The 23,799-nt window shown below is 41.5% G+C and overlaps 2 protein-coding genes across 3 annotated transcripts; one reads left to right on the plus strand and one right to left on the minus strand.

Moving 5' to 3' along the window:
- Positions 1-503: 503 nt before the first annotated feature.
- On the plus strand, positions 504-6,633 carry MRPS22 (mitochondrial ribosomal protein S22). The gene is made up of 8 exons (XM_082288086.1): positions 504-624; positions 873-1,033; positions 1,789-1,953; positions 3,104-3,247; positions 3,722-3,805; positions 4,748-4,893; positions 6,055-6,163; positions 6,441-6,633. Exons 1-8 carry the CDS (start codon positions 525-527, stop codon positions 6,531-6,533), a joined length of 1,002 nt encoding a protein of 333 aa, XP_082144212.1. The 5' UTR covers positions 504-524; the 3' UTR covers positions 6,534-6,633.
- Positions 6,634-7,117: 484 nt separating this feature from the next.
- COPB2 (COPI coat complex subunit beta 2) lies at positions 7,118-21,925 on the minus strand. Of its 2 annotated transcripts, none has more exons than XM_082287935.1 (22): positions 21,856-21,925; positions 20,534-20,671; positions 20,195-20,281; positions 19,194-19,320; positions 18,029-18,177; positions 16,751-16,897; positions 15,599-15,698; positions 15,322-15,464; positions 14,901-15,100; positions 14,498-14,608; positions 14,145-14,233; positions 13,962-14,068; positions 13,537-13,680; positions 12,747-12,877; positions 12,239-12,446; positions 11,893-12,003; positions 10,863-11,077; positions 10,449-10,541; positions 10,189-10,369; positions 10,014-10,082; positions 8,263-8,352; positions 7,118-7,477 (listed from the first exon to the last, which is right to left on the minus strand). In XM_082287935.1, exons 1-22 carry the CDS (start codon positions 21,856-21,858, stop codon positions 7,382-7,384), a joined length of 2,739 nt encoding a protein of 912 aa, XP_082144061.1. In that variant the 5' UTR covers positions 21,859-21,925; the 3' UTR covers positions 7,118-7,381. The 2 variants fall into 2 exon arrangements, with proteins under 2 accessions (XP_082144061.1, XP_082144060.1); XM_082287934.1 differs by having other exon boundaries at positions 8,263-8,355.
- Positions 21,926-23,799: the final 1,874 nt, after the last annotated feature.

Consider the following 23,799-nt stretch of genomic DNA (forward strand, 5'->3'; position numbering starts at 1 on the left):
CCCTCACCAGCCCCTCACCTTCCTCTCAGCAGCGCTTTAATGGCACAAACGCGCTGGGAGCACTTGGGAACAACGCTCTTGCCCTTTCCCTCGGGGAAAATGCCGGGGGACCCCGTGTCTCCCTCACGCCGGGAGGAGACTCGGGAGACCTTATAGCAATCTACAGCTTCCTCATGGGGGAAAACGGAGGGGCAGGCACTGATCGCTGCTCTGTGGTGACCGTTTACAGGACCCGAGGGAACGGCCTGAAGCTGCGCCAGGGGAGGTTTAGGTTTGATATCAGGAAAAGGTTTTTCACCCAGAATGGCTGGGCACTGGAACAGGCTCTACAGGGCAGCCTGCACCAAGCCTGCCTGAATTCAAGAAGCGTTTGGACAACGCTTTAAGGCACATGGTGTGACTGTAGTGCAGGGCCGGGAGTTGGACTCGCCAATCCCGGTGCGTCGCTGCCACCTCGGGCTATTCCGTGACTCTGTGACTCCGTTTCCCGGCGCGCCGCGGGGCGGGAAGGGGCGTGAGCAAAGATGGCGGCGCTGGGGGCGCGGGGCTCGGCGGCGCTGCCCGCGCGGCTGCGGGCGCTGTGGGGCCTCCCAGCGCGGCGGGCGCTGGCGGCGGACGCGGGCGGTACGTGAGGGGACCCGGAGGCACCCCCAGAGCGCTCCCGGCTGCCCCAGGCTCGGGTTTCAGCCGCCCGCGCCCCGCGTGGCGGTGGTAGTGGGCGGCTGCGGTCGCCCTGAGGAGGGATGCGGGTCGGGGCGGGTGTGGGGCTGCGGAGGTCCCGGCAGGGGCGGGAGGAGCCGTGAGGGCAGGGGGTGACTGTGACCTTGGCCGTCCCCTCAGCCCCCTGGTAACAGCGTGTGCTCCTCCCGCAGAGGGAAAGGCCGCCAAGCCCAAGCCCGCCTTCACGGACGAAGCGGTCCAGACGCTGCTTTACAAAATGACGGGACTCGACCTGCACAAGGTATTCCGGCCTGTGAAAAAGGGCCTCAAGCCGCCCAGCTACAAGCTGATGACCGAAGCTCAGCTGGAAGAGGTAGGCTGCTCTGCTTCCTTCGGAAGTAAGTGTCGGTTTTAGTAAAATGCCTATTACAGCCCATATTTCTGCCTTTACCGCCGCATTTGAAAACTTTCTGGTTTCTTTGTTTGAGGTTGTTCCCTAAATTAGTGTAAATCAGTGTGTCTTCACTTGAAATAGCTTGGTTTGTCCAATTCAGTGTGATTTTGATGGGATATGGAAGGAAATCGGATCTGTTTTTCTTGAGTGACAGTTTCTCTTTATTAACCTGTTATGCTTCCTAACTCTGTTAAATCTCTTCATATTATACTTAATTTATAGCTCTGGAAATCCTTTGACTACGTTTTTTCCTCTTCCCTCTGTTCTGAATTCATTCAGGATGACAAAGGGATCTGACTTAAGCTGGTTCTGCTGTAGCCATAATTAAAGCTATATACAAACTGCTGGTTGTGGTTTATGCTTTGGGGGAAATTTACCCTGGAAAAACACATGAAATAAACTTGGTATTTGAAATAAACTTGATGTTTGCAATAGGTTGTCCATTGTAGTTTTGGAACGTCCTCCAGCATTTTGTCCCCGTTTCAGTAGTAGTAAATTGTTCATATGAAATTCACCTACCTAGAGGAGGAATTAGTGCCTCATTTTTTCTCAACTGCAGAAGAAAAAACCAAGCTTCTCTAAATGAAAATATTGATCCCCAAATTGTATGTTATCTTTCCAATAGGATGATATTTTTAGTTGTAAAATTAAGCTACTTTTTTTTCCCCTACAAGGCCACAAGAAAAGCCATTGAGGAAGCTAAAGTAAAACTAATCATGCCCCCTGTTTTGAATGAACGAGAGCCAATTGATGATGTCTTAGCAGAGGACAAAGTCCTTGAAGGAACTGAAACTGCAAAATATGTGTTTACAGATTTAAGTTATTCCATTCCACATCGTGTAAGTAATGTGATTAACAGTATTAATTTGTTTTCTAAATAAGCTTTAATGAAAATGTAGATAGATCAGTTTGCAAAAAGGCTGAGGAGTTGAAAATTTAGTCTGGTACAAGGCAGTAGAGAAAAATGTATTTCTAAGTACTTGCTTCTAACTGATAATGGTAAATGACATTCTACTGCTCAAAAGCAGGCATGGGAGAAAGCTGTGTGGTAGGTAGTTAATTATTTTATAAGCAGATGCTTGTGATACGCTAGGAGTGCGGAGTTCTGCCATACTCTTAGAAGCTTTCTGTAGAAGTGGATTACTTTGTAAGATGGAGCTACTCCACACTTGCAAAGATCTGGTGGAAAGCTGTGGAAACGATGAACAAATTCACAGGAAGCTGTAAAGAAATAGCTGTCTAATGGAATTGGGGAGTATAGGGATAGTTTCCTTTGTGTAATGAAACATCTCGATCGTCTTAAGTACCAGGAATAAGAGGCTGGAAAAATTCTTAACAAAGTTATGATTCTAAGAAGTCTTCATGGTTCAAATGTGCAGATAGTGATGATCCTGTGAAATGAACTGCCCAGTCTTCCATCTGTTACTCTGAGAGCTTTCTCCAGAAAGCCGGTATTTATTCTCCTGCTGCACTGTATTGAAAACCTGTCAAACAAACTTTCCCATTTGCCACCCTAAATCAATTATGCTTGTGAACAGATCTGAGTATGTTGTTTAATTTGTTGTACTTTTGCCTTGCACTTGCCCTTATTTGATTCTAGCACCTACCTCTGGAAAAAAGGTACTAAAGTGTGTGATACTTGCATTCCTAATTTTATATGGATTATCAAATGATAGAATCAGGCTAACTCCCTGTCTGGGTATGAGTTATGTTATCTCTAAACTTCCCAGAGCTGTAGCTTTTAGTGTTGGCACATGCACAGCTGTCATACAGTAAAACTGAGGTGTAAAGGCAGCACTTAAATTAGCAGGTAGCAAGGCAGAAGTGATGAATCTAGCACATGGCCACAGTCAGTTAGAAACTGGTGTCAGTAGGGTGAGTTTAGGTACAGAAGGACTTTGACAAATGAATTTGTTTTTTTTAGAATGGTTCTGGCTATGAAGAGAGAAGGCTTTGGGAGATAATGTGGGGTTTTTACCTCATTTCCAGGAACGTTTCATTGTGGTTAGAGAACCCAGTGGGGTGTTACGCAAAGCGACCTGGGAGGAACGAGACAGAATGATACAGATATTCTTCCCAAAGGAAGGGCGCAGAGTGATTCCCCCCACGTTATTCAAGGATGAGAACCTTGGGGTAAGCTCCTCCTGGCTTTGAAACTGATCACTTTTACTTCATTGCAGTCTGATAGTGAAATTGTGCTCTTTGGGCATAGTAACTCTGAAGAGGCCATTCTGCATGTGTGTGTTAGCTGCTTGAATTCTGTTTTGAAAAATTGCCTTTCACTGTAACTTGGTTAAAATACTTGAAACGAAGTTCCAGGTTAGGGCCAGGTAAATCCCAGGTAGGTGTAAGTACTGTGTCATACTAGGAACAATTGTACAGTTAATCTGAAAACGTGAACTGGTGTTTTAGAATCAAAAATCAAGAAACATTATATTAAATGTCATCAAGGCAGTTACTGTACTTCTATCCATTTTGTCTTTTGATGAAGGGGTTACTCACTGTAAGTATTACCCAGAACAGGGTGTTGTGGCTGCTGTTTTGATTTTGCAGAGTTGGGATGGTGGGATTACATAATCTACTCCTGAATTTCAACTGTTGTTTCAGACGGTATTCCAGCAAGACCGTCATGAAGATGTCCTTAACATGTGCATTGCTCAGTTTGAGCCAGATTCACCTGACTATATCAGAGTGAGTTCACTTTTCATTTTTCTAGCAAAAAAATAATACTAGTGGAGAGTTGTAGGTTTTATTTTGTAAACAAAAATATTATTTGGGGATCAGAGGTGTTGGTCATATGTTTTTTTTTCCCATATAGATTATGCTCGTGATGAGTTTTGGGGTTTATTTTTATGCAGAAAAGTAAAACAGGATTTTGCACAAGTAATTTTCACCAGCTTAGAAAGGTACTGCACATGCAAAAAAAGTCTTCATACAGGTACTTTTGGTATCAAACCAGAATTGATGATAAAACCTGTCACAGGCTCCGAGCAGAGTTGTGCTGCTGAAGTCACACTAACTGCTGGCTTAGGAGCTGGGAGGACCAGGTAGGGAACTGACAAAGTGCATTTTGAGAGAGAGCACTGTGCACAAAGTGTTATTTTTGACAAAGACCAGCTACAAAAATGTAGTTCTAGTAGAATAAAATTAGTAGCTATAGCTGCTGGTAAATGTTCCCTACACTTGCTTTTAAAATGTTTACTTCTCTTTAAACTGTAATATTCTTAGTGATTTGAGAAATGGTAACATCTATTACGTGATTTTTCAAGTAACTTTTTTTTTCAAAGTAAAGTTTCACCTCTTTGCTCTAGCATTTTTCTCCTGAAAGAATAGATGCAACTTGACAGCAGTGCAGTGAAAGTTCAGAGCTTATGTCTCTCCCTCCCCAAACGTTCAGGGATAGGATTTAGTTTCCTTTTACTGTAAGGATGTCTATGCCTAAGTACTAAAGACTGGGCTAGCCCAGTGTTACCCTGAATTAAAACATGCATAACACTTTAGCATGGTTCAGCATGTGGCTTACTGCTGCACCTTGGGAAATGAAAAAGATTAAAAACTCTGTGAGAGGTACAGGGGGAAAACTGTTGTCAGGCTCCAGTTCTGCAAATGAAACAAAACCTTGTGTGTGTGCAGGTTCATCACCGCACTTACGAGGACATTGACAAACACGCCAAGTATGACCTGCTCCGCTCAACGAGGCACTTTGGGGGCATGGTGTGGTATCTGGTCAACAGAAAGAAGACAGATGGCTTACTCATAGATATGATCAACAGGGACTTGTAAGTACAGTTTGTCACTTAGTAATCCTACTTAGACTTAGAACAAGTACTGCTGTTTGAAAATAAAAACAGTATTTCTGTCAGATGTAGAAAAGTTCTCATTTGCATGACATTTTAGGCCAGCTCTAGCTGTTAGCTGTATAGGTACTGTGAGCTATACAGGAGCACCGGTAACAGTCCATGAAGTTGTAGGTATTAAACTAGGTTTCTGCAGAAATATCCTTTTGTAGTTGTTGGGTTTTTATTTTTGTTTCTCATGTAACTGTCAGAACACTTCCCGCTCCGAGCACTGCTGATCTTAAAGCCTAACACTTCTGTACTGAGCTCAGTTTTGGCTTATAAGGTTGGTACGTTTGGGTTTTAGAGCAATTCCTAAGTAGCTTAGGAACACATGGATAAGGTTTCATTTTATATGGATGGATTTCTATAAAACATGGTGCGAAATTTATTCAAAGTTCCCAGAAGTGAACAATATTCAATTGTTCAAAATGTCACTAGAGCTGGGAGAAATCTGTACAATCAGAACTTCAAATTGCAGTGATGATGGCATTTATTTCGTGCTGTTTCAGTTAGAAACTTAGAACAGGTGGTCAGATCTTGCTTTTAAACCTCAGCATATGGAGAAATCAGGAAGGTTCCTGTTTTAGAATCAAATTGTTAAAGGGAAAATTGATGTATCTGGACAACTGAAATGAGCAGAGTTTGGAATGTCTTTCCCTGCCACACTTCAGTAGTTTTAAATTCAGCTGAGAGCTCAGTGTCACAGGCTTTCTAATGCTACTTCTGTAAAACATACTGGTCATTGCAGTCTGTGTAAGAAAGGTCCCCTCTGGTGGAAGTTGTTCCACTAAACACTCATTATTGGGTAATTAATTGTTTTCAGAGAGATGTCAGCTGTATTACTGCTGAACAGCAGGGATAGATTTAGGTCCCTTGTCTGGTGCACCATGGTGTTCAGGGGCTTCTGGCCCTCCTTCTCGTGAAGGGGCTGCCATTGCAACAGGGGGTGGTGGGATGCCTGGTCACCTGTGTATTCCAGGGACTGGATACTCAGTAGAAGCAGCAGTTTGACAGCCTGTGCTGTGCAAAGTACATTACAAAATACACTTTCTCTAAATACTCTGAAGATAGAATTGCTAAAATGAGCCTTTATTTGTTTAGGCTGGAGGATGCTACAAGTTTAATTACACTGTATCATATGCTTCATCCTGAATGTCAGTCAGCAAAAGAAGCTAAAGAAGGGAAACTTCAAGGAGTTGATCTGATCAAGGTAAGATTTTCTGCTTTAAACTACTTAACCTACAGAAGAGAGCTTTTAACCAGCAGAACCCCATTTAGTAGTCTAAATTTCTTCTTACCTTAAGCAGCAGATATTTAACCAGGACTGTTGTACATGCCATGCTGGGGTTTTTGTTAAACTAATATATAAAGTATAGCTGCACCAGGATTTCAGTTGTAGGTGACTGATCTGCCACTGGCATGATGAAATTTCATTATGCAACTCTGCTGTTAACTGTACATTTACCTATCTCCTGCCACTGTTGCAGGTATTTGCAAAAACTGAATCTCAGAAAGAAGGTTATATCCAGCTGGCCCTGCAGGCTTATGAAGAAGCAATGGCTACTTCTTCAGCTTCATGAAGTAAACATCAGCTCATCATAAGTTTTAAGTCTGTTTATAAATATTTTCTGTACAGGATTCCACAATAAATACTTGAAATTGACTGCTATAGAATGTATTTTTCTTTACTAAAATACATGTGAATCACTACAGCAGTTTATTTTGAAAAGTTCTGTGAGTGTAGAGCAGCCGATCATGACTTCTGTTTTCATTGACACTGAACCCTGAGTTTAGTATTTTTACTGTTACATCTTGAATCTAAGGAATTGCCCACAATTAATTTTACTTATTAAGGTAAGTGCAGGGTTCATTTAGGAAAGGGTGTAACAAACACTACTAAGCTTTAACCCGTATCGCTGCTCAATTGGAACTTTTAGCTAGAAGTGGTGTCTGAAAGAGTAACCGAGCTGATACTGATGGTTACCAGTGGCAGATGGTAGCACAGTGACCACATACCTCAGTGTATATGCTGAGAAAAGTCAGGTTAAAATACTAATGTTCAGCTACTATGCTCCTGTTTCACAGATCTGTAATATACACTATAGAATTCTTAAGAATTATACTATTCTTACCAAATATTACTAGTAAATGGAGAACTGAGGAGTAGAATGTTTAAAAGGATTTATTGAATTGCTTGATAAATGAAAACATTTTTTAGTATGTTCTGGAGTAGGCCTACATCTTGAATTTCAACATACTGGAAGCTGATTCTCTTTGTACAGTTTCTGGGTCTGTACTTCCTTCTACATGTATATGGTCCACTTGTGATATAAAAATCAAAATAACTTGGAGCACATAGTCCACAGAACTTCATTCCTCTGGGTTTTGACCAAACTGTTTCCCGATTTGGTCATCTAAAAAAGGATGTTCACTCATCTAAGATCTCTTCATCCAGATTGATATCTGTGGTATCAATATCCTCCAAATCCAAGTTATCTAAGTCATCTTCCAAGTCCAGCAGTGTCTAGGGAGAGAAAAGACTGGATGAAGGGGATATTGCTATGGTTACATGTTAGGCAGCTTATGGGATGAATGGCTCTGTGGGATGTATCTGCACACTCTGCAAACCCCAGCTAAGGCAGTTGTGTGGAACACAAGTGCTAAAAGAAGCTGGAGAGAGCAGCTGTTTGCTTGGTAAGGAAGCATCTTCCACCATTGCAGCTTTTTACCATGTTCTGAGCAGCTGTGTTTGAACTTCACCCTTGTAACCCCCCACACCTGCTGAACTGGTCTCTGTTACTGTGTATAGTGTCTGCATACGGGGTGTGGATACAAAAATGCTGTTAGCAAGAAATTTTCCTGCTTCGTTCTAAACCCGTGAGATACTTTTCATACTTTTCTCTCTCACGAAGATATTAGCAGAGTTCTATGAACACCTGTGATCTTGCAAAGCCTTGTTTATGGTACAGCAGGAAAACATTCTGACAATGGATGTTTTAGGATTTTAGCCAATCACCCCAGGGGGGTGGCTGATCCTTTGTCCAATTAGACTGTGAAGAAAAGGTCTATAAAAAAGTTTGTAAAATAATTCAATCAATCAATCTTGCTGCACAATTCCTGCCTGCTGGATCTCTCTCCTCTCCTTCCTACAGCTGCGGGATACAGTAATAATGGGGCACAGTTCTGAACACTGTTCTGGGACTGTTGGAGTGATGGTTTCCAGTAGCTTTGTTAAATCACACTAATTAAAGTCTTTAATGTAAAATTAATTGGGTGCTTATACTTCCCCTCATAAAACCATTTTGGTACCTTTTGATCTCTTGCTGGAAGGTTATCAGAATTCTGCACAACTGTCTTCATCACTTCTTGTTTAGGAGAGGGAACTGGTTCTTCAGCCTTCTTCTAAGGGCAAAGAAATTCCTTTAGTTTTTTTCAATTTAAATTCTTTCAACAAAACCAGGTAAACAACAGCAGACCTATAATGCCCCTTTCCCAGTGGTTCTCTTTCAGTTTCCCTCAGTTATTCTTGAGCCACATCTTCAGTGTCACAAAGGATTCTAGTCCTCACTCCACTGGAGACTATTTCCCTCCCCAGTTTATTTGAAGCAGTTGATGATGGGACTGATAAAATGAGAACAACCTTCAGAAAGGACCAGTACATTTCAAATACTGAAGTGCTGTCAGTGATTTTCAATGTCCTCAGCAGGAGAAATTAAGTTAGTTGAGACTGTGACAGCAAATTTTAGTAGTTGCTGGGCTTTAAAGTTCCATATCCTATAATGATTTAACACTTCATCTTCTCGCTTCACTGCTGCACAAGTTTTATATTAAGATAATTCATCAGTTAATACTATTACTGAAGCAATGGTACTATTCAATTAACTGTATTTAATTATAGAATTAATCTGTCTCCTACAAAATGTCTCATATTCAGCTGTAAGAGACAGCTGGGGTTTAGGGCTTCTATGCAATCATGAGCTGAATGCAAAGATACACTGAGGTGCTGTTTTCAGCTTCTAATGCAAGCTAGTTCTCTTATGTTTCAGGTAGCCCTGACAATGTTATCATCTTTAACAAATGTGCAGACAAGTTTGATTTTGCTTTAGTGTTACTTCCTTTGATACACAAGAGGCAAAGAGTCACTACAGAGGCTTGAAAGTAACCTAACTTTTCTGGTCTGTCAGAAGTGTTCAAAACTATGCTTTGTAGTGCATTTCCTATGAGGAAAAACAGACAATGGAGAGTTGTAGCTTTTCTGTTTCTCCCTCAGTTTCCAGCGCAGTTTTGGTTTTAGATATAGATATAAATAGATATATTTTTGGTTTTATAGCCTCAAAGAGCTGTGCCAACATCACTGCCTTTATAAAGCCTTGCATTATGATTTTCATATACAAATGTAAAGTGTATTTGAGCAAAATTAGAGGTTGTCATCTTCTGTTAAGGCTCTGAAAAGCTTTAAGTGCTTGTTTCAATCTGTATGCTTATACCTTATACTTGTCCTATTTTCTGCATAATAATTGGACAACTGAGGTGGTAAAAAAATGAGTTTGTTACTTCAGATATTGATTAGAACCTGTGTTCAGGTACCCGAGCAGGATTCCTGGTCAGTTAGTTATGGGGCAGTGTTATTCCATAACCACGCAGCACCCTAGCCAAGAACACAAAGCATTTTTCATTGCTGTAATATGCAAGAGTTTCCATTTCCAGCTACTGAGCTTTTACAAAACCAGCTGCAGTCGAGGCAGTGATTGTAAATGCAATTGGAGTTATTTTTCTGTAGGATGAATTCAATGGTAAGACTCTACAATTACTCACACTACAAAGGGTGACCCAAGGTAAGGAAGCACAGAAATAATTTCACAGTCAAGAATCTGTTAGCAGGTACAGATGTAGATTAAGAAGAATCTGAGGCAAAAGGACATGAAACCAACTGCAGCACTTACAGTCGAGGTAATAAAAGCAACAATTTGTCCATTACTGGTGAAATATTCTCCAGAGTAGATGTTACTGTAAGATAGCAAAGTTCTCCCTTACATTCATCACTCAGTAGAAACACTGACCTGAGATGTCATTATTCCAGAAGGCTCAAATCCTTTTGCTTCTTCAAGTAAGTTTCTTTCTTCATTTGGCTAGAAGTCAAAAAACCCCATTTAAGCGTTGCACTGAGTTGCTTAGAGCTGATTTTACACAGCACTAAGTGTTTTTCTTCTAGGGACAGTAAAACTTTCTACTTACAGTGACAAGGGGGTATTCCCTGGCTGGCCTCAAGTCAGCAAGACTTTGCTTGACATACTCTTCAGCAACAAAAGCTTCCTTTAATCCAGGGAAAAGATTTTCATATTCTGTAGGATCAGCAAGGGACTCAGCAGCTTTTTGATTGACTTTGGAGAGGTTCTCCCGCCAGAGTTTAACAACCCTGGAGATGCAAACCAGATTTGTTACAGACAGCTCATTCTGACAACATAATTCACGCCCTGCATATGCTTAGAAATTACCTCGAAACTTGGCTTGGCAAATACGTCCGTGCAAGAAAAGCGGCTTCAGGGAGACGCCCAGTTTTAATCAGGAGTTCCAAACATGAATCAAGCCTAAAAGATTTCAAAATGTGATTTTAACCAGTAAACCTAATAAAGACAAATTATTGTATTAGTTTAGCTGTTTATTCTATTACATTAACTTAAAGTGCTTTCATTTCAGATTTTAAATCTAGCAGTCATCGTAAAATAGAATGAGCTTTTCTGAGAAGGACCAATGACCATCTTTCTCCATAGAGTTTAAATGCAGCTGTAGTTAACCACTTGAAGAACCTGAGGGCCTTGGCACTTGGGAAAGCAGAACAGAACAATTACTGAGGGCCTTGGCACTTGGGAAAGCAGAACAGAACAATCAGAATCTCGTTTGCTACTTACTTTCCCTGCAGGAAGTAGCTCATAAACGCCACATTATTCTTGCCATCTTTTTCTGCACCTTCGGCTAACTTGTTCACCATGTTGGCATTTCCTGAAGCTGTGGCCAGGAGCAGCAGTCCTCCATAGTCTTGTGCGTGGTGCAGACACTCCTGGGCTAAGCCAAACTGGCATTTACTAATGGCAAGCTCTGCAAGTTGCTTCCACTTCTGTTCTGACTGATTGTACAAAAAGGGGAGAGGGAGGGAAAGAGAAAAGCAAACCACTCACATTTCTGAACAGCATGTAAAGGTTTTCAGAGTGCTCAGCAGGAAAATACAAGTTTACTTGTGAAGGTGCTGTATCCCATGACTATACTTGTCTTCCCTTTGAGGTACTGTGATTACTGTAGCTTCCCAGCATGACACAGTGACTGTTAAAAGAGATCCCTACACAGCTATAGTATTACATAAAATAAACAGCTCAGTAAACATGGAGGGGGGATGTAGGCATAACTTGGGAAATTTAACTATAACAATCTCTCGAAGCTCCCAAGTTAACTTTCAGAATGCTGAAAGGCATTTGTCTCTATAACTAAGTTAACATTCCTTATAAATGACTTCATCATTTTACAGCAGGAACAATGAGATTGATTCTCTGCATAATAATGATGGGACAAATCACTGTCTGTCAGTTTTTCTAGTGCAAGCAGTCTAAGTTTGCCAAGGCTGGAACAAAGGTCTGAAGGCTTCAGCCCTGTCTTTCCTCCTCTCACTGTTAAGTATTGGAGATTAAGGCTTGGTTCTCGGCTCAAGTTTTATGTTCTCCAGGAGTTTCTGTAGTTTTCTGAGCAGACAACATTCTTTGTCCCCATCCCACAAGATTCCTTTGAATTACAGGCAGAACAACTTCATCAAAGGAGCTGGGAGGCATTTCAGCTGTGTTTAGAGAGTTGTATCGCATCCCCATATACCACTGTCTTTTCTTACAGTGCCTCTCAGATTGATGCTCATACTCAGAATCCAGGATGAATCACCCAAATTTATATAATTACCTCTGCTTCCACTGCAAGCTGATAGGCTATTTTTAATTCTCCAAGTTGAAGAGCAAGTTCAAAACGATGCTCTGGATCTGTAGATACTGCAAGAGCTTGTTGTTTGAAGCCCTAGAATAAAAATCCGACAGTGAAGCTGGGACCTGTCAGGTCAAAATAATCCTAAATCCTAACCTAATCCTAAAACCACTCTGAACAGAAGGTTACAGTGTTCTCAAACAAATAGGGATAATTAACAAGAGTTAATGCTCACAGGTAATATGACTGAGTTTTGCTTAGCAAACTCAATTAAGAATGTGAATAAACTGATTTATTTAGTTTGATAACTAAGAAGTAGTTTTCTTGCCTGTTTTTCAAGAAAATGTGCGACTCTGATTCTCTGTTCTTTTGGAATTGTGGGAAGAACTTTGTCAGCCATGCCGAAATCTCTTCTCATCACAGCAGTTTGATATTCAAGCACTGAGACCAGCAAAGAGTAACTGACAATGTTTAGCTCTTTATCGCCCAAATACAGTCTGTTGTCCTTAGGAATATACCCCAAGAGATACATTGTTCTGAAACAAAACAAAGAACACTCAGCTTCAATAGATCCACTACACAACAGTCTGTGAAAAAGATTCCAGTAGTTCTTATTGTAGCAAGAATACTCCCATAAAATATTCTACTTTTACTGGATGTGCACTTTCACACAGCACTGTTCATCCCTCCACAACTGCACTGCTGCCTCAGAACATCCAACTTGTTCCTACCTATCATGCTAAAGCAAGGCACAGCAAGCAGCTGACAGGGTTAACCTTGAACTCCCTTCTCTGAGAGAATCTTTTAACACTTCAATTGTGGAAGCAACAGCTCACCTGTCTAAGTGGGCAATGGTGACAATCTCTCCTCCAACATAGTAGTTGAGTCTGTTCACAGAACTGGTGTAAATAAAGCAGTCACCAACCCACAAGCCTGTTTTCACAATCTCCTGAATCTCACCAAGAACCTGCAAAGCAAATTTTGGTTAATTAGATACATAAAAAGATACTTCTAGGTAACAGAAAGACTATTACAATTTAAAATCTAATTCCATATTCTATAATTAAATAAATAGTTGGGCGAGTTGCAAATATAACTTTAGATATAGATTAGAAGTACATAAATGATCATTTAGTTTTACATAAATGCTAACCTAATTCTTAACTAAGCCAATTATAAATCTAGGAAACAAGCACCAAACTAAGCATTAAGCGAGACAATCAAAGATAACTTTCCTTCTGAAATTTTGATTTCTGACATTTCACAGCATGAGGTTTTCTCACTTCTCAAACTTGAATAACATTTCAAAACTTGAAAATTGTAGAAAAAAAATTAAGCTATGACCCAAAAGTGTGTTTTAAAAACAATCTCTGTAACACTCTGACAGTAGTGAACAGATGAAGAGAAATGCAGGCATCAAGGTCTATTATTCTGGGATTCAGACAGGGATACACTCCCCAGGAATTCCAAGAAAATGATTAAGTGTTCCTCAGGCAGATGAACAATGTGTGATACTAAATGGTCTGGAAACTAAAATTTAAATTGGACTATGTTAAGGACTAAGTTTGCTGCACTCTCTTGCTTCTACCATCTCTAATCTTACTCCGCTTTTTGAATAGAAGGTACCTCAAAGGCATCTTCAATTCCATCTTCAGTGACACCTTCATGTGTTTCTTGGGCTGCTGCAACTTTTTCTGACAGGTATTTGAGAATGAAGAAGGACTCTTCTGTAGCAATGCACACAAGCTCACCCGAGTCAGACCAGAAAATCTGTATCATCAGAATCAACAGTGGCACAGTGTTAGACACCCCAGGCTAAGAAGGACGATGTGGACATTAAGGGTAAAACAACCTAACTCTAGAAGCTTAGGACTGAGAAGCCAACAAATACAGGAATTTTTTTTCTCTTTCTGCTACATGACTGAGATAAACTTAAGTTATTACTTTATTATTGACAGCTTGGCTTCATGCAAGAAAATCAGTTTAGTAAAAAAAATATAAATCAGTAAACACAGACAGGTAAATAACTTCAGTTCCACGCAGAAACTTACATGTTTGGGCTGGATTTCAATTCTGCGAATCAGTTCTGTGTTCTCCCAATCATAGAAAGCCAAGCCATTAACAGATCTGACTCCCAACAGAAAGCCACCATAGATGCCTGCAAGAAAATAAAGGTGGAAGAGATCCTCATTGTGCAAAAACCACACCAACATACCTATTTCTAAAGTACTTACCTTCTGCTCCAAAATCAGGTTTGAATGACTTCTTCTCTTTGAAATTTTTAAATATCTTTACAACACTGTTGCTCTCCCTGATTGCATATCTAAATAAAATTAAATTGGAGAAAAACCAAAACAATTATTCCGTTTCTAAAGTAGTAAATGACTAAATCCTAAGCTGCTACAAAACAACTGCATTTCAGTTATCTTCTAAAACTAGCAGAGTGCTAAAAATTCAAACTTTTAAAGCAGGACAATTAATTATTAGAAGTTCATTTTACATGCATCTTTTGGTCTTCATGGCCTGAAAACTAAACTAAAGTAACAGCAGTAAATGTAATACAAAGGAAAAAATGTGCAAGACTTACTCTGAAGAGTCATGTGCCCACACAAACTCCTGTGCAGAACCAAAGCTCTTGTTCCTCAGAGCCATGGCTGTGTAGATGATGTATTCACCATCACCACACACCACAACGAACCTGGGGCAGGAGAAAGAGGCATTTGTCAGTTATCTCTGTTCAGTTTGATAGGCAGCAGCAAGAAGGCAAATTACCTGTAAAGGTAAAGGCTCCCATGGCCAATGTAATCACTGCAAACAGACAGAGCATGAGCTTTATATACTCCTAAAACATCATGGAACTGGATTTCCTTCCTGCATCGTGTTCCCTCTGCTCTCCACTGAGCAGCTCTTGTACCTTGTATCCCTTTTAGTTTAGCCTGTTAACAAAAGCCCCCAGCCAATTCAAGAGAAGTGATAGAAGAATGTATTACCGTCCATTAGGGTTGTGCTGAATTGTCTGAGGATAGATTTCACAGCTGCCCATATCCTTCACAGCCAGTGGCAACCTCTCTCCATCTTTGATTTCAGCATCTCCCATAGCTTTCAGGTTAGCCTGTTGGACTTCGGAATGTTTAGCCCAAATAATTTTTCCATTTGCATCCATGGACATGGCAGGTTCTTCACGACCAAGCTAGAAAGTAAATAAGAAGTTAGGCTATGAAAAAAATACATTGATGGTTTTCTTTTCAGTTGAAAATATTAAGTGAAATAGTCAATCTCTATAAAAAAAATGCCAATTAAAATGCCAGTATTTCAGTATTCTACACATTATCCCAGAATGAAAAATCAGTTGTTCTGCACATAGAAGACAGTGATGAATCACAATTTCTCATTTCAAACCATTAATTGTACCTTAACAATAATGCTGCCTTCATCATATCCCAAAGCTACATTATTGGAGCCTCTCAAGCTGGCCACACACCACACCCTCTCCATGCCATAGTTCAGGGTGCTCTCCAGGCGGTAAGTGCTGGAGTGCCAAATGCGCACCGTTCCTAGGGAAAAACAAAGGGATCGATCCTTTAATCTCTCCTCAGTGTGAGGGCAGCAGGTTTGCAGCCACACCACAGGAAGAGTTCTCCCCTAAGTTCTTTTCCTGTCCTTTATACATCAGAAAACACAAAATTACCGTCTTCAGAGCCAGTGATGATGATGGGCAGCTCTGGATGGAAGCTGACGCATGACACATTCTGAGCATGTCCTTCCAGTGTTTGGACACAGGTTTTATTCTGAAAGAAAGAGAGAACACAGTGCTACATTTTAAACTTTATTTCTTAAAACAAATCTCCCCCAAATCCAAAATATATCTGAAAACTCTCAAGATTTCTTACATTTCCAAGGCGTTCAAACAACAGCACTAAGCTATTGAAAACCGTGATTGTATTCAGTTGTACCTCCTGCCCAGAAGAAAATATTTATTTCTCTTGACAGAGGCCTTTTCCTCTATTTTCAGATATGTTAATGCCTAGAAAATATGCTTTCTCAGAGCTGCATAGCACAACTGATTAAAGCAAGATAGCAAGCTGAATTCACTGCAAAAAAAATCGTAACAAAGCATTGCATTGCAGGTGAAAACACATCTAATTTAGGTCTTTGGTAAGAATGTTCATTCACACAGTTGTGAAAGAGAGGTTTACTCTGCTTGAGATAACTAGGATTGGAGCATGTGTCTGGAGTCTCCAGCTGTACATGGTGCCAAAATTTCAAGCACTGTTGTGTATTATTCATTACTGCAGTGAATGCTTAAATTAACAATGCCAGCTTTAGCTTCTGGGCTTGCATTTACTCTGAGGCAGTTAAGTTTTAACAACCAGAAAGTACCACCTAACAACTTTTGTCTTGCCCTTCTGGCCATTCAGATACTTGTACACAGGAGGAACTTTTGAGTTCTAGGGTCCAGCAACAGAACTGAACCCCTGGATTAGATCTCTCTTTCCTGTAGAGCATTCAAACAGGGCACCTCATGACTCCTGCCAAGGAGAAGCACACCACATGTGTGTGCATGCAACACATGAGACTGTGCCAATGTGCACAGGATGAAAAAGGAGGGGGGGATGCAACAAAGAATGAAAAAAGAAAAAAGAGAAGTGGAAGGATGGAAAGAGTTGATACAGGAGCAATATTTACACTTGAACACAGAAGAGGAACAGTTTAATCCACAAACATGAAGCCTAAAAGGGAGGGATCAATTTTGTCACAAGGAAAAAGTCTAATGCTAACAACAGAAACTTGATACCAAATGTGGCAGCCTGCAAAGGCTCCTGAGGAGTTGAGCACTCACCTGGTAGTCCCAGATCTTCACCAGCCGGTCATCTGCCCCAGAAATGAGGTATGGCTTGTCCCCACCACTGTAATAGTCAATGCAGTTGACTCCTTTCTCGTGGCCTTCCAAGGTGAAGTTGGGAGATGATGATCCGAGCTGCCACACCTTGCCAGAAAAGACCCAACAAAACACAACCATGTGTACTTAGTGACCTTTCGTGTCCAGGTCACCCTTGGCAAACACGGCAGGTATCCAGAGGTACTTTACAAGTCCAAAGAGAAATAATACAGAATTCCAAAGACACAGTTGTCACCTCAACAACTGCTCAGTCAACTACCAGTCCCTCCCCCAATAAACACAAATAACATGCTAAATTGCCCATGTTCTGCTCATACCTCTAAACAATGAAATTGGTTTCTTTAAACTTTTTTTTAAGGACATGAAACCATATAAAGCACTGCTTTTAAGAAGTAGTATATGTTTATAAAATTAACTAGTAACTAATTATTATCATACATGAGTTTCATCCAAATGTCTGGAATTTTAATTTTTCCAGTTACATTAAAGAATATAAAATCTCATGTTAAATGAAGATACAAAATGAACCAAGTCAAGTGTAGCTATACTACTGTTTTCTCATCATTGTTTATCACATCAAATAAACACCTCAACATCTGTGGACATGTGAAATCAGTGGTGGCTTTGTACAGCCAATATACTGATAATGAACAGGAAATGTGAGGAAGTGTCACTGCTCAGTGGCTGCAAACCTGTAGTCACAGTTACAGCTGTGTTGTAGTTACAGTTAGTTACAGCTGCACAGCAAATGAGACTCATCAGGGTCTGCCATGAGAAGGCTGAAGGCATCTTTGGAAACAATTCAATGCATTGGCTAAGGACATGATAGTAATGGGAGAGACACCTTTACCAGGGTTTAGTTTTTTCTTTTAATGCACAGTTAAAGTCTTTATTCACTATATAGTTTCAATATGCCCAAACCACTCACTGACAGTATAACCATTACTCCTCTCCAATATTTCTGTGTAGTCCAAATGGAGATATAGCACTTAAAAGAGTTTTAAGAACTACTTTTCAGTGATTAGAGGCAACAGGTAATCTGATAAATTTACTGAATTACTAAGCAGGTGCCTGGACCAATGTCCAGGTCTTTGTTCAGTCAAAATTCTATTACTGCACCTGCTTTTAAGAATACTGACCCATCATCCATACAGAATTATTGGTTTGTGTATGCTGATATCACTTAATGACTAAAAAACCCAAATATAGTTTCTCTACCTTAATTGTCCTATCCAAAGAGGCACTGGCAAACTGATTGTTGTCTTTTGGGTTTATGACAATCTGCATGACGTAATGGGTGTGTCCTTCAAAGACCTGAGAACAAGACCATTTTTTATCCCAGTCCCAGAGTTTAATCAGCATGTCATCTGAAAAAAATCACAAACAACAAACAACCAAGCTTCAGTGAGTGATAGCTACCTTCTTAAACTGCATAATTCTCCATTACTTCATGTTAAAGGCTGGAATAATCTGCTAATAATCTGCTAATAATCTATTTTCATCTGTAGGACTACCAGTCCTGGCAGAAGGACTACAGGGAGTAAGAGTTTCTCAAAAAGGTTGTCCAGTAGTGGTGATAAAACTAAAAAGAAATACCTCTGTCTTTAAAAAGGAGGTTAAGAATCAAGGTATTGAATTGTTAATCTTAAAATAGTGGGCAGACATTAAGCAATTGGCCCTGTGCTTTGTTCTGCAGCACCTGCTCTGGGGAGTGCCAAGGATGAAGCAGAGAGAGCGAATCTGGGTCCTTAAGGACCTTCAACAGCAAAACACAGAAATACACAGTGCCTGTGACTCACAGAGCTCTCTGCAGTCCTGCAGAGACTACATTAGTGTAAGGTTTCCAAGAAGGAAAAGGACCCAGCAGCACAATCTAAGTGTTCTTGGGCAAGGTCTGATGGGACACTGGGGTCTTCCTCAGTAACACAGATCACCTCAAAGAACAGAGAATTCAGTGGTATTTTGGGAAAAAAAGATGAAAGTTATCTGTTGCTTTCAAGTCAGATTCCCAGCTAAAAACTTACTCCAAACCACTATGAAATCTTTTAAAAAACACAACTTGAGCTGTTATTAGAGAGTTTGCCACACTGATTAGCACATGTATGAATTCTTCTTCTGGCAGATGTTAAGAGAGAAGGGTCTTTGCTCTTCTCTGACAAGAACATAAGCCATTATATTTTAAATTGTAAGTGCAGTTGATATTCCACTAAAGAAACATGAATGCATCTAGCAAAGAAACAACAAAATGACAACTGTCACACTGGCTACTTGCTCAAGGAATCCTGAGTCTTCCCAAGAAGACTTGCAATCCTTCACTGCACAGAAAACAGGAGCCTGAAAATAGCTGGTTATCGAACATGAAAATATCCCAAAGGACTCTCACCACTGCTTGTCAGGATGAAGGGCTGCGTGGGGTGCACAGCAATGCACCGGATGTAGTCGGAATGGGCTTCAAACATGTGAACTCTTTCCAGGGTGTTGTAATTAAAAACTCTGATCTGCATGTCATCCTAGGAAAGGGAAGAAAAGCCACATGAAAGTAAGTCTCTTGTGCAGTGCACCTTCTATACAACGCAGGGGAGGTAGGTAAAAACATTCCACCATTGAAGACAACAAAAAGTTTAAAAATTTTTGTTTGCTAATGATACAAACTATACTTGGATTCAGGCGGCTATAAATTACACATTGCTGTTCCAAGTCATTTATGAAATGGAAAAAACTTCAACCAAACTTTCGTTTCACAAGTAACTGGGTCATGGCAGCATAAGATAATGAAATGAAATGTCTACTCTGTGTACAGGGCAGAAGACTAGGAAATGAAAGTTGAGACAAAAGTATTTCAGCATTACCTTAATTTAGCCAAAAAATATTCACTCCATAAAGAAAAATGTGTTACCAAGACTAGAATACAACTATTCCTCCCAAGGTAGATTCACTGACTAAAAGCAGAGATTTTTTTCCTACAAGTGAGCAAAATGAAAAAATTTATTTTTAATATATCCAAGAAGAAAAGTAGAAAGCAATTTCTAATTCATCTTATCTAGGATTGTCAGTAGTTTCATTTTAGTTAAATTAGCACCAATAATATTGAGTCAGAACTGTGTGCTGAGTATGTTCCAGTTAGCAGGAAAAGCTGAACTACATCTACCTGGCATTACCTGCAGAGTTAGTCACCTTAGCAGCTTGCTCTCTTTTGAAATGAAAAGTTTAAGCTTCTAAGTTTCCTTAAAGGAGAAAATTTCTGGGAAACTGTAGTGAAGTATTCCCTTCTCCTCTACAAATTCATATCAGGTCAGATTATTACGGGATGCACAAAGTAACAGCATGACAATAAATTAGAGAAAGTGCAGCTGCATAAGAAACCACAAGTGGAGAACAGCTTACAGCTCCAGTAACAACCCAGTTCTTCCTCGCCACGAATTTGGCAGCTCTCACGGGCAGGTCACACACTTCAAAATTCTTCACCAGAGTCTAAAAATAAACATAGTTAAGTTTATAGCACAGGAGAAAATACCAATTTTGAAATCAGCTCTGTATAGTTTCTTAACAGTGTCCAATATGTCACTTGTCTACTGATACAGAGACTTTTGTACTCAGACAGAGGAGAGCACAGTCAATTAGTGGGAGTGATTGAAGATTCTTGTATAAATTCAATTTTTCAACACCAGATACACATCTGTCAGTTCTGAATATTTCATAATAAGGGACAACCAATGCCATCACCTGTGTTTCATGGTTCCAAACACAAACACTGCCATTGTAAAGGCTGGCCAGCATCCATGGCTCCGTGGGATGCAGGTCCACGCTCTTCACCCGGTCAGACCGGGCTGTCAGCTTCCGCTTGATATCGAGTCGGAGAGGCTGGGGGGGAAAGAATTGGGAATACCAGGTTTTTTAACAGGAAACTGGCACAGAACAGGGAAAAGGAGAGCTGAAGTTCACTCTTAGAATAAAAAGAGCCAATCCTGCTTTTCAGGCAGACAGAAGGTTACTACTCTTTCCTACGCAGCTGCGTATTTATTTTTGTAGGAAGCGTCACATCCCCACCAATGGCTATGGGTGTGTTTAATTTAATTCTGCGAAATTCAGAATTTCTTCATACTGTAAAAAGTATCTCCAATAGAGTCAAAAAAAAAAAAAAAGATGCACTGCACATCTTCCTGGTGTCCCCAAACTATGAAAGCAAAGCAAAGAGAACTTGCTCCTAACATAAATGTTAGAAAATTAATCTTCCTGCAACTTCCCCTGACAAATCAGGAAGGAAAGTCAGTTATGACAATAGAGCACAACAACATTTGCCCATTATAAATTTGCTTGCATTCGCAATTCCCAAATTACATTCTAGAATGGAACACTATGTTGTAGAAACTGAGAGGAGAGAAAATTTAAGTCTTTCCCTTACAAAAAAGGCTCTGACCTTCCACTTTCATCATTGGTAATGTAAAGCCAGAGTATTTAAAAAGCAAGGTGATTTTCTAAAATATTCGAGGCATTACAGATTCATTTAGACAGTCATTTGAGATCACTTAACGCTGCTTTTATCTCAGAGGACTTAGTGGATAATAGCTGATCAAAGAACACTGCATGTATTAATAAAACCTGCACTTACATATGTTAGACATTGCAAGGAGAAAAAGCCACCTAGTTATCATGTAGTGCCTGTATTACAGACATGACATCTGACGGTAGAGATCAATCTGGGGTTCATTCTCCTGCTGCAAACATTGGGAAGGCAAGCACAACTACACCTGATTCTTTGCTTATCCTTGGAATTGCTGGGATCTGCGGCTCCCAAGGGCCGGGAACGGCCGATCCAAGGGCTGAGTGCGACACGCACTCCGAACTCCGGGACAACGGCTCGGTCGGTCTGAGGAGCACCCCGCGGGCGGCACTGCGCTGCCGCTCCGGCCCCGGCCCCCTCCTGCCCCTCGGCTCCGCCGATCGCGGGGCTGCGCTGCCTCGCTGGGGCCGGGGTGGGACGGTCACCCTCCCGCAGCGGGGGCGAGGGCACCCCCCGGACACGGTCCGTCGCTGCCCGCGCTCACCATGGCCCCGCTGCGCCGCTCCGCTGCCGCCGCCCGGCAGGATCCGACCTCCGACGTGGAGCTTCCGGGCCCGCCGCTCTCGCGACAGCGCCGCCGGGGCGTCCCGGCGTCTCGCGAGAACGAGGCGCCCCAGTGGGATGCCGGGATATGTAGTCGGCTGCGGCGGGCCGCGCGGCGCGGGGCAGGTTGGGAGTTGTAGCTCCGCGCGCTGCCTCAGGAGCGGAGGGGGGCGCTGGGAGCCACGGAATCACAGACTTGGAAGGGAGCCGCGAGGATCCTCGAACTCAGCTCCTGACCCTGCAGGCGACACCCCATGGAGGGTCACACCATGTGTCTGAGAGCGTTTTCCAAACAATTCTTGAATTCTGTCAGGCTTGGTGCTGTGACCACTGCCCTGGGGAGCCTGTTCAGTGCCCAACCTCTGTGTGAACAACTTTTTCCTGATATCCAGTCTCAGCCTCCCCTAACCCAGCTCTCTGTCGTTCCCTCGGGTGCTGTAACTGGTCACCACAGAGCAGAGATCGGTACCGGCCCCTCCGCTTCCCCTCATGAGGATGCTGTAGATTGCTAGGAGGTCTCCCCTCAGCCTCCTCCGGGCGGAACAGACCAAGTGTCCTAACCCACTCATACGGCTTCTCTTCCCTCACCATCCTCGTGGCCCTCCTTTGGACACTCTCAAGTAGCTGAATGTCTTTTTTATGTTGTGGTGCCCAAAACTGTGTCCCCGCAGTGTCCCCTCAGAGTCCCTTGTGCAGTCCCCCTCTGCGACCTTGGACTTCTCAGTCAGAGGATGGTGGTGAAGAGCTCCCGGGCAGTGCCCAGGTGTGACTGGTCCCGTCCCCCTCAGTGCAGTCTCAGTGTGCACCATGGTGACACTGGGTGAGGGGATAAATCCTTGGTGACAGTGCTATGGAGTGACCCTGGCAAGGAGCCCAGCATGCCCATCTGTCTCAAAGACAAAGACATGAGCCTAGTCAATCCTTCAGACCTTGAGACAGGCAGTGTGACACATTTCTTATTCATTTTGCTGGCTAAAGTTGCTGCAACTCCAAAGAGCATGTAATAGAAACATGGGGAATGTGAGGGTTTGGGAAGCACCAGAGCACAAGGAACCACTGTTGGGGGAATTTGTCCTATCCCTGCTGCCAGATTGAAGTTCCATCTCTAAAAATTGCATCTCCCACATTTCGTTGTATAAAGGAGAGGAATGACACAGATGATATTTATATTCGTTGGGATTCAGTTAAAGAAAATTCTCCTTTTGATACAAGTGTTCAGCTGGGGATTAGGAACCCTGTGTCTTGTATCCCACAACACTGCAAGAAGGATTACACTGGCCTGGAGTGTTTGCAGTCTGAAGGACATAAACAAAAGGGAGAGAGACAGAACAGTTACTGCAATTCTTGTCACTTTCACTCTAAGGGAGAAAAGACAGATAATTAAAACTTAAAAAAACCGCTACAAGTCTGATGAAAAGTGAGAAGATAAATGCCTGAAGCAAGAAAAGGGGCACAATATTGTCAACTGCTATGGGTGAGTTTAGACTTTCAGCTTTCTTCTTCAAGTCTTACTTTCCACTTTGAATTCATGACAGTGATGATTCTACAATGTAATGAATAATACTTAAAATGTTTGAGTACAGAATTTGAGGATGCAGAATCTGGATAACCTTGCCTAAAAGGAATTATTTGAGTAAAATTTATGAATTTTGAGTGTAGTGCATGACTTTTAGATGACTGAGATGGAATACTGAAAGAAGAGATGTAGAGGAAAGTGACCATAATAGAGAATGTAGGTAGTGGGGGATATACAGCACACACGGTATGTTTTTCCTTGAAAAAGTCAATGAAGTCCTGTCCAGAGAGAGATTAGACTATTACAGGGCAATTAAAGATGATCAGCAAGGTAAGGGAAAGATGAAGGTGTAGAGCTTGTTAGTCAAGA

The sequence above is a fragment of the Coloeus monedula genome (genome assembly GCF_965178545.1).
Source record: "Coloeus monedula genome assembly, chromosome: 10".
NCBI classification, from domain to species: Eukaryota; Metazoa; Chordata; class Aves; order Passeriformes; family Corvidae; genus Coloeus; species Coloeus monedula.

Bases quoted from the DNA above. Each gene is read 5' to 3' on its own strand.
- COPB2 (XM_082287934.1), bottom strand. The intron at 10,083-10,188 runs GTAAGTAGAAAG...TTTGACTTCTAG, and splicing joins GGGAATACCCCCTTGTCACT to CCAAATGAAGAAAGAAACTT. The intron at 7,478-8,262 runs GTACCAAAATGG...TTCTCTCCCTAG, and splicing joins TTCCAGCAAGAGATCAAAAG to ACACTGCTGGACTTGGAAGA.
- MRPS22 (XM_082288086.1), top strand. From the start codon at position 525: ATGGCGGCGCTGGGGGCGCGGGGCTCGGCGGCGCTGCCCGCGCGGCTG. The intron at 3,806-4,747 runs GTGAGTTCACTT...GTGTGTGTGCAG, and splicing joins ATTCACCTGACTATATCAGA to GTTCATCACCGCACTTACGA. The intron at 4,894-6,054 runs GTAAGTACAGTT...TTATTTGTTTAG, and splicing joins GATATGATCAACAGGGACTT to GCTGGAGGATGCTACAAGTT.